At 46.0% G+C, this 12,500-nt stretch overlaps 1 protein-coding gene across 1 annotated transcript in view; it reads right to left on the reverse strand.

Moving 5' to 3' along the window:
* The window catches only part of ush2a (Usher syndrome 2A (autosomal recessive, mild)), a 319,377-nt gene that overhangs the window by 136,228 nt on the left and 170,649 nt on the right, over positions 1-12,500 (reverse strand). The window contains exon 40 of the mRNA XM_076300107.1: positions 5,667-6,295. Coding sequence (XP_076156222.1) covers positions 5,667-6,295 — 629 coding nt within the window. The remainder of the gene's footprint in view (positions 1-5,666; positions 6,296-12,500) is intronic.

The following is a 12,500-nucleotide window of genomic DNA, read 5'->3' on the forward strand; positions in this document are numbered from 1 at the left end:
CCCGTGATGTCCACACCCAATGGCCTAGCTTTGCGTTGCACAGCTCATCTGAGAGAGTGCCCATGCTTACGCATGTCATTAAGAAAATGCATATACTGATGTAACCCGCCGCTGGTGAGAAGTAGACGGGGGCATCTAAAGAGATTTGAGCTACGCAGGACTGGTCAAGTTAAATGTCGTGGCTGACGTCTTCCTTAAAGTTCACATCAAAGCCGCAATGCAATTAACGGGAAAGGCCTTTAAAATTATAACGGGGGCTCCAAGCGCCTTTAGACTGTTGGGCCTCTCTCTGTTGACAAAGGAAAAATAATATTTCTAAAAACTTTACAAAAATAAAATGATTCCGCTGTTTAATCCATAAACACTGGAACAAACAAGCAAAAACCCCCCAGAAAAGCGCGATCATCTCCTGGGAGGAATACAAAACGCCCGTTACAGCCCCAGATGGGCTTCAAAGCAAACACTCAAACACTAAAATGCTTCTCAGGGAAAATTCTTGCGACAACCAATTTTTTTCCGTACTGGAATAAAACAGAAACTCCTAATAATAAAACTAGGGGAACAAGCAACTCAAAGTGTGTGTGTGTGTGTGTGTGTGTGTGTGTGTGTGTGTGTGTGTGTGTGTGTGTGTGTGTGTGTGTGTGTGCATAAAGCAGGGGGAAACCAGAGGGGGAGAGCAGATGTAAGGCGCTCGATGGAAGGAAACACACACACACACACACACACATACACACACACACACACACACACACACACACGCACACACACACACACAAACACACACACACACACACAGCCTAGCCCATGCAAATGATCAGTACTATTTGAGTGTCTTTAACACGTGTACGGATTCTCCCCCAGTCACGCATGTTAATGCGGCACTTAACAAATTAATGAAATAATAACAGTTTGGGTAGAGGAGGGCACAGAGAACACAACAGAAACCTGAGGGGGAAGCAGATGAATTATTCAGGCTCAGTTTATGTAAATGTTGGCTTGTGTTTGAAGTGGTAAGCATGTCTCCGCCGTCTCCCTGGCACTGAGACCCCCTTTCAGACAAGATGTGTGTGTGTGTGTGTGTGTGTGTGTGTGTGTGTGTGTGTGTGTGTGTGTGTGTGTGTGTGTGTGTGTGTGTGTGTGTGTGTGCGTGCGTGCGTGTGTGCGTTTGCGTATTGGTTTGTGTTTATTCACATGGGTCTCTAAGCTGCAAAGCTTGTTTAGTTACATTAATTTCCCACTAAATCTTGTGTTTAGGCCGGAACGTATAGCAGCAGTTATAAGACGTCCTCACCGGGGCCTTGGAGGATTGTGTCTTAGAGACGGCAGCTCTTTTCTTAGAGACAGCAGCTCTTTTCTTAGAGACAGCAGTTCATTTATCTTACTAATTCATACAGTTGCTACCTGATCAACAGATTTTTTTACATTACAAAATATTAGTGCTAACATTGCTGCACACAGTGTACAGTATTTCCCATAATGCACGCGGGAACGGGAGCCTGTTACCTCGAAAAAGGCTTATGATTTTTAGAACTGGGTAGGACAGAGGTCCGATTGCCTTCACATCTGAAACGAACCGTACCAGGGTTCTTTTGGAAGCGCACTGAGACCACCTCTTCAGGTGGGTCTCGGTTTGCTTGTTTGGTGCGCACCTGGGTTTGATTGCTTGTATTTACACCTGCCCAAAAGGTCCGCACCAAGGTCTTAGTTTGTTTTAAGCTAACTAAACAAGGCAGGTGTGAATACCCCGTTAGAGACAACAGCTCTGTTTTTCTAACTGGCAGAGTCTCAACTAGAGGAAGATGGAGGCCTCGGAGCATTGTGTCTTAGAGACAGCGGCCCTGTTTTTCTTACTGACCGAGTCTCTACTAGAGGAAGATGGAGGCCTCGCAGGTGCACTCACAGAAAGACTGAGCTGTCCTTACATTATCCATATCAGCCTGCCTTTCTACTGCTGTGCTGTTTCTTCTTTCGATTTTTACCTTCACATTGAGTTTTGATCTTCTGTAGAACCTGTTCAAGTTGGTGAATGCGTGTACCCTGCACTCTGCTTTGTGTTGTCTGGGAGGCCTCTGATTTGCCAACAGGTCTAACTTTAGAACACCTCAACTCAAAACTCAGAACTCATTTGGGCCGGATTTGGTCCTGCTTTTGGTCTGATCGAATCCTGATCTGACAAGGAAGCAACTCAAAAATTATTATTGATTATGGGTTCTCCAAAGACCAGGAATGCTAAAAGAAGCACGAAGACACGCATTCAACTTTTCCTTGTGTTGGTGTGGAACTAAACAAACAACAAAGCAAACAGACAAAAACAAAACCCCACATAAGTATGAGAGTATGTCATGTATAGTATATATACAAATTGTACATTTAGAGGCAGAATATTTAAGCCTCCAGTGTTCAGTTTCAGCTGAGGAGCAGAGGGCAGTTCAAGGGAGGCTCCCTGAGCTTTAAGAGGAAAGTGAAGCCAAGGTCACACGCACACACACTCGTAGGAGCTGGCCGACTGTATTGACAGTCTTAATTGGGTGCGGGGCGGTGGGCAGGAGGTAGGGATCGACCCAGAAGCAATCAGTTGCCGGCGGCGACAGAGAGGGGACGTCACAGAGACGATGACGGGCACTATATTTTCATAACGGGCCGAGGAGCTCTTAATGTGGACGACGCACGCACACACACACACACACACACACACACACACACACACACACACACACACAGACTCATCACTTAGGCAACTTCATTCGTCTCTCTGCGTTAAGAGTTAGCCCTTGTGTGCAGAACACGGAGAAACAGCAGTGTGCGTTTCCACAAGCGACAGGGGGGAGGGGGCGACTGTCAGGGTCACCTCGACCCCGCTCTGAAGGGGACCTTGATTAGCGGGAGCAGGCGGGGAGGAATACCCATGCGTTTATTACCCATGCATTTATGCACCACTGCCAAAATGTTGGGAAACAGGATCAAACAACTTTTACACAGCTGAGGGGGCTTCCATAAGCCCTTCTGGCCCTAGCTTTGTACCGTACGTCCTCAGGGACAACATGCCCACCCACACACACAGGAAGACATCCAGCACAACACTGCATGTACATAGTGGTACATAGTGGTACTAACACATGCCACTGCCAGGGCTCCCACTCTAACTCAAATGTAAAATTCCATGACTGTTCCCTGACTTTCCCTGACAAAGCAAACCTGAATTTCAGTGACCTACAGGTACTATATAATAAATGCCGTGCACCGTTCAATCAATCTTTTACTTTTTACTACTCAAGCAAGCAGTAAAGCTAATAATCAGACATAGACCAATTCTGTGTGGAAATATATTTGTATTAATGTGTTTTGGTAAAGTACATTTTTAATTAATACAGCAAAATTTCCTTGATATTCCATGACTTTGCACCAAAAATGATAAAATTCCCTGACTTTCCATATCTGGAATAGACTTTCCAAAGTTCCATGATACTCCATAAATTCTATGACCCGTAAGAACCATCACGGAGGGTCTCGGGGCATGAGAAGCATGAGGGGGGGGGGGGGGGGGGCACACAAAGTTAGAATTAATAAAGAATATTTTCTTAAGGAATATAGAAAAAGTCAGTATTGTGAAGGTAAAGTGTAGTGTGGTGCAAGTGTATGTCGCAAGCACACTGAGTTGGGGCCAGTACAGACCCAGCACGGTCGTAACGGTATAAATCTGTACAGTATATGTGCTCACTTCCTGTGAACTTTAGGCTGTACTTCCTGTGTGAGATTCTGGACTACAGACCGAGTACATAGACTACTAAAGACAACAGAAAGGATGGGGACAAAACAGTGGAGTGTGTGTTCCATCATGAGTAGTGCGTTTGAATAACAGTAACGATTAAATACATAACACAAAATGCCACCACACACACACACACACATACACAGGACCACATTAGAGACATTCTCTCCAACATTCCCAGCAGTTGATGCTAAACAGGTAAACAACTAAACAAGTAAACAACCTCTGAGAGCTAATCCAATCTGCAGCAGCCTGCTCATGCGGGAGACTCCAGCTGTATGGCTGAGAGGCGAGCGTGGCTGTCTGCTTACACATATGCTAACGGCAGCGTTCGCAGTGGGACGGCAGGAAGACACGCCACCATGCTATTATAGCTAAGGAACACCACGCCGCTAACATATGGAGACATGTGGGTAATATAATAAGACCACCTACAAGGTGATTTCCAGGTAACATATGAAACCACTGAAAAGCACCCTGGGAGAAGTAGCTATTTCTTTACAGCAGTGGTTCTCAACCTTTTTTCAGTGATGTACCCCCTGTGAAATATTTTTTCAGCCAAGTACCCCCTAACCAGCGCACAAAAATTACCACTACACTTCAACCACGACTCCATCGTTTGAGATTTGAAAGTGATTGACAGGTGATGGCGGGTGGCATGTGACAGGTTGGGTCGGACCATCCTGGTATGGGGGGGACTCTGGGTTTTTAGGATAATAAAATTGAATAGCCTACTGAAATATAAAATTCATTTTATGAACTTATATTTTCCTGAAATATTTATTAAATAATTGTCTTTAAAGTATTTTTGCATGGATTCTACTTTTTAAATATATGTATATTTTTAAATCTCACGTATCCCCTGGAGTGCCTTCACGTACCCCCAGGGGTACGCATACCCCCATTTGCTCTACAGCATGGTGAACTGGGCCAACGTACACACGCACTCTCTATCCCCCACATGAGCGTGTGAGTGGCATACTACTGTAGGATCCCATGCTAAACAGCAGGAGGAAAAAGACTAGTGTGCTACTGAGAGCTGGGAAAGAGTGGAGCTCTATGGGCAACTATGGTCTATACTAATCTTCACCATGATTTTGCACACAATATTAGGCTTACCGATTCATAAACAAACAAACAAACAATCAATCAGAACAGAGGGGCGGGGCTCTTGAGAGGATGTGCCATGTCATAGGGAGATATTTTAGCTACTACTTCCTTTCACTTTTGAGAACCGCTTAAATTGAGCGGTCACTTGAGAACAAGGGCTAGAGGGTTGAATTAACCTAAATGAGGTTGAATCAACCTAAAGCAAGGAGGCCGTAAAATAAGTCAAAGGATTGTGTAGATTAAGAGTCTGCATCAGCTTGAGTGAGAAGAATACCACTGATATGAGATGGGAAAGAGAGTCTTTTGCCATTGTGATGGAAGGGAATGCAACATTCTGCCAATTCCGACACATTACCAGGGGTGGTCAAGGAAGTTTAATTTCTCCCATATGCACCAGGATTTCCACAACACACACAAACGGCCGGCCACACATCCCGTCACTCACCTGGTGAGTCTGGGCCCAGCACCATATTCTGCCTCTTACCAAGACTGGACAAGGATGTTTAATGTTTAGTATCATGTTTATCTTCTACTGTCTCTATTGTACAGTGGAGTTTTTTTTATATGCATGTTACTTTTTCTGCTGTAAGTGCATGTTGTGTGTGATGTCTGTATGTATGCTACTGAGACCTTGAATTTCCCCTTGGGGATCAATAAAGTATCTATCTATCTATCTATCTATCTATCTATCTATCTATCTATCTATCTATCTATGTATCTATCTATCTATCTATCTATGTATGTATGTATCTATCTATCTATCTATCTATCTAATCAGCCCACTCACCTGCACTGCGTCTGGGCCGAGCAGGGTCACCTGTGGGGGCTGCAATCCGGCTGGTCTGGAGGGCCTGGTGGTCACGCCGGTCCAGCCGCTGCTGTTGCTGCCCCCGCCCCGCGTGTGGGCCACCACCCGGTACTCGTAGCTGGTCCAAGGGCTGAGCGCTGCCGAGCTGTCCAGGAAGCTGAGTGGCTCGTGGGGCTCGGTCTCCGCCACGGTGGACACCTGCCGCGTGCCCCGCACCCTCCGCTCCAGCGTGTACCCCTCCAGCTCCCCGTTGGGGTGCCCTGGGGGGCCCCAGGACAGCAGCACGGACGTGGGGGTGTCGGAGAAGAGCCGGGGCGCGGGCACGTCCGCGGGGGGCCCCGGCGGGGTGCGGAAGGCGTGGGATGGGGGCGAGCGCGTGCACCCCACGTCCGTGCAGGCCTCCACCTGCAGGGTGTAGTTGGCGTAGGGCCGCAGAGGGGCGGCAGAGAAGACGGTGGTGTTGCCCGGCAGCGTGGCTACGAGCTCGGTGTTCTGGTAGACGTGGTAGTGCTTGATGGGGCCGTTGGGCTGGGAGGGAGGCGCCCAGGACACCGTGGCACTGTGGGGCAGGACACTGGACACGACAGGAGGGTCCACTGCTCCCGGTCCTGTGGGGGAGAAGAAGCACATATCACCTGGGTGTTATACTACGAGAGTTACTGGCCCCTAATTTTAATGATGGGATAAGTCAGTTATAAGATATTTAAGATCTTAAATTTCCCCTTGAGCTTGAATTTCCCCTTGGGAATCAATCAAGTATTTATCTATCTATCTATCTATCTATCTATCTATCTATCTATCTATCTATTTACATATTTTACAATTATTATATAAGTTGCTTTGACTCTTGTTTGACATTTGATGTGGCTTAGACCCCAAAAAAGATAAAAATGTCTGATTTATGGAAATGTGCGACTACTGAGAACAATTCAATTTCTTCAAGCAAAAGAGCACTACTATTATATACATATGTGCATTGTAGCATGCAGGACCCTAATTTGAATGATGGGCATAGTTTAAAATTTAAGTCTGAATAGAGCTAATTTAATTACTTGGCAAAATCAAATTTTACATCATGGGTAAGACCTTAAATGCAAACATGGATGAGTCTATTCAATGCTTCAATATGCCACATGATAGTAATAGTTCATTCTCATGAACTTTGCTTGTTGATAGACTTTGCATTTTGCCCACCATTTAAATAGACTATTGCATAATTTGAACTTTTTATCTTTTAATGACAATTACATAACAACAGTTATTACAGTTGGTGTGTCTTGACATTCTAGTTCGACGTGTGATGCCCCAAAAGGGAACAAGCCTCTGGTTAGACTAATGTGAACGTGACTTCCACTTCATGACGTTACTACTACAGACTATAGCACATATTTATATTGGACTCTTTTGCCTTAATTATGATAGGATAGTGAAGAGACTGGCGGGTGGGAGAGAGATGCGGTGGGATCGGGAAATGACCCAGGTCAGAAACAACCCAGGTCAGACTCGACCCAGGTCAGACTCGACCCCGGTCCCAGTGGCCACTTGGACCTGAATGGTATGGACGCTGTAGCCATTTGCACCAACGCGCCCCAAGCTTTCAGATATATTTGACGCTTTTCTTTATACTTGAATAATTAAGAAAGCCCAAAGGAGGAGAGGTTGGGCTGGCGTCATCCTTTGATGATTGAGAGATAAGCCGCCCTCCTGTTTAAACACAGAACACAGTCTATGACAGTGCTTTGGAGGCTATGTCATAGTTGACATTCCATACAACATCTGTGTTTTGTCTTAAATGTTTCTACATTTTCATTTTCATTTTTACTTGTAGAAGTACCCGCATCTGTGTGTAAACCACACAAAGAGAGCAAGGGGAACATGAAAACTGGTGCTGATCCGAAGTGTGTGTGTGTGCGTGTGTGTGTGTGTGTGTGTGTGTGTGTGTGTGTGTGTGCATGCAAGCATGTGGGTGGGTGGAGCAGTGGTGGCATTGGTTGTTTTATCAGAGTAAGAGTGACAGCGGCGATATATGCATTCCAATGTCTCTGCTGGGGCAAGAGGCTGTGCTACGCGGAATTATCCTCAGCCAGGCGCCGCCGAGTCACAGCTGACATCACAAGGACAAACACTGATTTGGCCATCCTTATTTGGCGGATTAAAATGTAGAGTAGGCAATGTGCAAATCAGCTCATTTACCTCAGTAGATGGGGCGGGGGATCGCTCTGTGTGTGTGTGTGTGTGTGTGTGTGTGTGAGTGTGTGTGTGTGTTGAGGGTGGGGGGTGACAGTCGCCCACCCGGTAGGCAAATATGAAATTATATTTATGGATTTATTCAATGGAGGTTATGTGTGGAGGGAAGAGGAACCAGGAGCAACAGTGGGCCTTGAAGAGATTGCGGTGAACTGGAAGAAATATTGTAATCACTTAAGTTTGGGAGCAGTCATTTTGCCTGAGTGGCCGTGCCACAGCACGGGAGGGAGGCTACAGCCTCCAGCGCAAGCCAAGAAATCCCTCATGGATATCTGTAGTCTCTGACAGCACAGGTCATTTTCATAATTACACACACACACACTCACACACACGGAGACACACACACACACACAGTCACACACAAACTGTACATATAAAAGCTATACATATACATCAATGTAAACGCACACTTACAAACACATGATTGGATACACACCTGTACACCCCCCCCCAACACACACACACACACGCACACACACACAAAGGGACTCATCAGTAGGTTAAGCCAGGGCCCAGGGAGTAGATGAGTTTTCTATGTGTGTCGCTCTCTTAATCTCACTCCTCTCTTCTCCTTCATCTCTCCATTCCTCTCTTCCTGTCCATTTACTCTGTATGTCCATCCTCAGCTACATCTCTCTCTCTCTATTTCTCTCTCTCTCGTTGAGCATCCCTCCATTTCTCTCATTCTCTCCATGTTTTTCTTCATTGATCTCTCTGAATGCAGTAGCTTCCACTTCTACTGCCCTCTCTCTTCTCACCACTTATTTATTTTATTTCTCTCTCCATCTCCATCTCCTTCATTTCATCTTCCATGTCCATCTCTCTCTCCCTCCCTCTCTCTCTTTCTCTCTCTCCACCACTCTTTGTTTGTCTCTTTATCTCCTTCATTTCATCTTCTGTGTCCATCTCTCTCTCCCTCCCTCTCTCTCTTTCTCTCTCTCCACCACTCTTTGTTTGTCTCTTTATCTCCTTCATTTCATTTCATCTTCTGTGTCCATCTCTCTCTCTTCCTCCCTCCCTGTCTCTTTCTCTCTCTCTCTCTACCACTCTCTCACTCTTTCTTTCCGTCTCTCCATCTCGGTCATTTCATCTTCTGTGTGCATCTCTCTCACCTCTCTCTGCATGTTTAACAGCAACATTCCTATCTCAGCGTGTCATAGGTCAAAGGTCACATTTAGAAGATTCACACATGCATGGGGGGCGTTTGCATAACACATGCACAGCTTATTAACAAGATGACCTCATGGAGGAAATGTACACATATGGACACAAAATGCACACTACCTTAACAACGTGTCAGCAAAAAAAAGATTTCCATTTGGTTAATGGCTCTTGAACGCCACACCAAACAACAGGGCAACCAATTCTATATGAGAATGTCACACCGACCAAGGTAACCCATTCTGTACGAGAGTGTGACACCACCAACCCAGAGCCGTATACTGTAAGTATCTTTATATGGCTCTGCACCAACCCATTCTATGTGTAATTTCTTACACTACAAAATCACTGCAACAAATGTAAGAATCAAATCGATTGATCGTCTGCAAAGCTGAGGTGATCTTGTGTCAGACAGTTGCTGGAAACAGGATGAGTGATGTAATCTGTCGCAACAAATAATATTTAGCGCAAGACGTCACCTAGCTGTACATGTTGCTCACTTCTCAATGCTAATTTACAAGAGACCCTTTTATTTATTTTCTTTTTTAAATTGCCCATCTGATGTCCATCAGAGAAATAATTCCGTTGGAATCAATTCAGCAATCGGCCGACTGTGCTTTAAGTGCATATCATGTTCCCTAAAAATGAGAAGAGAGCACGTTTTTTACGCTTCAGTACGATCATACGGGCATGAACTGGGAAGCGTACACATACAAAAACACAATGTTACATCACCTCAGAGATGGAGGCAGTGTCAACTCATTCACTTGTGTTGCTTGCTGTGTTAACTCTCAGTCAGAGTGTAATAGCTGAGCATGAGACTCGATGCAAAATGTTCTACATCAGTTAGTCAAGTCAAGTCAAGATATTTATTCATATCTTATTAAAAATTAAGTTAATTAATGAATACATTTTTGCCAGGCTTGTCTTATTTTCACATGCACAAGCAGGAGAATTGGGGGAGCGTTTTCTGGTTTTGCATTCAGAGCTTTGGGGGGAAATAAGTCTGGTGTCCTGGGCATTATGGCCCAATAAAAAACATGAAAGGAGCCATCATCCCTAACAGCCTCTGTCTCCCCAGACCTCAAACTAAATTAAAGGCTCTCACACACCATGTGGAAAATATAACGCGGGCATAACAACATAATATCAGCATAATAACGCACACTTCCCCCTAACAGGTAGGCGGGGTTAAGCCGTTGCTCACCGACACAACCCCCTACCGCTTACACCCCCCCCCCCTCCCTTCCCTTCTCCCTTAACTCCCAATCACCTCCATAAAATCAGGAAGGATGGGAGAAATATGGAAATGGGCTCAAGTTGTTCTTTGGGGGTCTGCGGCGTGGCGTAGCTTAGCGTAGCGCTCCGTGCCGCGCGTCTCTGCTGCCGCCTCTCTTCCCTTTCTTCGGCCGTGTCCTCCCGTGTCTTCCGGCCTGCCTGGGTCGGCCTGATTGATATTTCTGCCCGGCTGAGAGCTCATTTGAAGGTAATGTTCTCCCCCTCCATTTGCATCCCACTGTACGGCGGTAATGGTGTGCCGGCAAGGCAAGGGCATCCAGATCAAGGTGACTGGCTCAGTTCCGCTGCGCTCCTCTCTCTCTCCGCTCGGCCCCCTTCTCCACACACACACACACACACACACACACACACACACACACACACACACACACACTCACACTCACACTCACACTCACACTCACACACACTCACACACACACGGTTGCTGCTGCTGCTGCTAACTGCCCCAGATGGCCCAGATTTCTACAGCCTCCAACGGGGCACCCAAACACCTCGACCCCATCTAACACACACACACACACACACACACACACATATATAGTACATAAACATACACACACAAACACACGTGGAGATACACACACATCCATGTACATACACATACAGTACATACTCACATACGCAGACACACAGATACACAAACACACACAGATGCACACACCCATACACACACACATACACACACAAACACACAAACACACACTGCAAGAATGATGTCATATCAATAAGTGAAAAAAAAATGTAGCATTTTACCATATGGCCCTTACACATATATTTGACTTAAAACTAAAAATGCTGCACTACAAAAAAAGAGTGGTCTGGTAAAATCTAAAATATGTTAAAGAATAGCATTTCACTAATACTTTGATAAGAATATAGATTTATACTTATTGCTTTGAAGCAATGCTGAAAATAAGCAAGCTGCCAGGGCAATACTGGAGAATGCATCAAGCACAACATCTGACATGCAATCATCCTTCATCTCCAAATGGATGCAATCTGTCGCAACAGTCATCGATATGAAACTAACAAATAAAACACACATAAAAGCGCCAACCTCTGGCATGACACCCTCACAGGTGTGGGCCATACATTACATCACGTGACTCAAATACCAGCAGAAAAATATGGAGCAAAAGGCTGCAAATGGAAATGTGTGTGTTTCTGTGTGTGTGTGTGTGTGTTCCTGTGTCCGTGTGTATACGGATATAAATGTGTGGGTGAATAAGTGTGTGTGTGTGCGTGTGTGTGTGTGTGTGCGTGTGCGTGTGCGTGTGTGTGTGCGTGTGTGTGTGTGTGCATGTGTGTGTGTGAGCGTGTGTGTGCTTGTGTGTATGTGTGTGTGTGTGCGTGTGTGCGTGTGTGTGTGTGTGTGTGTGTGTGTGTGTGTGTGTGTGCTCATGTGCGTGTGTGTGTGTGTGTGTGCATGTGTGTGTGTAGGGGGCAGCCTGCTGGTTCTGAATGGTGTAACAGTAGTGCTAGGGTGCCCCTGCCGTGCTGCTTTACGAGGCCGTCCCGGTGCGGTCCATTCATCTACTGCCCGTTATTATTGGGGGTAATTTTTTACTGCGCGCGCGACAGGACCCTGCCGATTCGGCCGCCTCTACCTCCTGATAAATAAACAATGCACAGATCTGACCTTTAGGTTAACAGGTTTTTATGCCGGCTCCACTCAGCACTTGAGCTGATTCAATTACCACAAAGGTTCAGCAGCCTGCATGAATACAGAAAGCGCCGCATCCGCATAGCCCGGCGTTGCCGTGGAGCTCACCGTGGCGACCGGCGAGGTGGTAGGGATGAGGGTGGAGGTAGCCGAGGCGATGGTGTTGGGTAAATCTAACGGCCACTCTCTGGAGGAATTCCTTAATTGTAAATAATTTTACCACAGGAGACAATCAAGTCACCTTGACGGTGAACCTCACACATCTCCCTCTAAACCCGCACACACACACACACACACACACACACACACACACACACACACACAGAGCTGCTGCCACCACCTATCCCCCATCTTAACCAACCTCACTAACCCCACCCAATTGTACTTCACTCCCCCCCACACACGTACATGCACGCACACACACACACACACACACACACACA

Source organism: Alosa pseudoharengus, unplaced genomic scaffold (assembly GCF_046254945.1).
Source record: "Alosa pseudoharengus isolate Yale_2024_CS ecotype anadromous, Long Island Sound unplaced genomic scaffold, YU_APseudo_1.1 YU_APseudo_1.1_scf_22, whole genome shotgun sequence".
Taxonomy (NCBI): Eukaryota; Metazoa; Chordata; class Actinopteri; order Clupeiformes; family Clupeidae; genus Alosa; species Alosa pseudoharengus.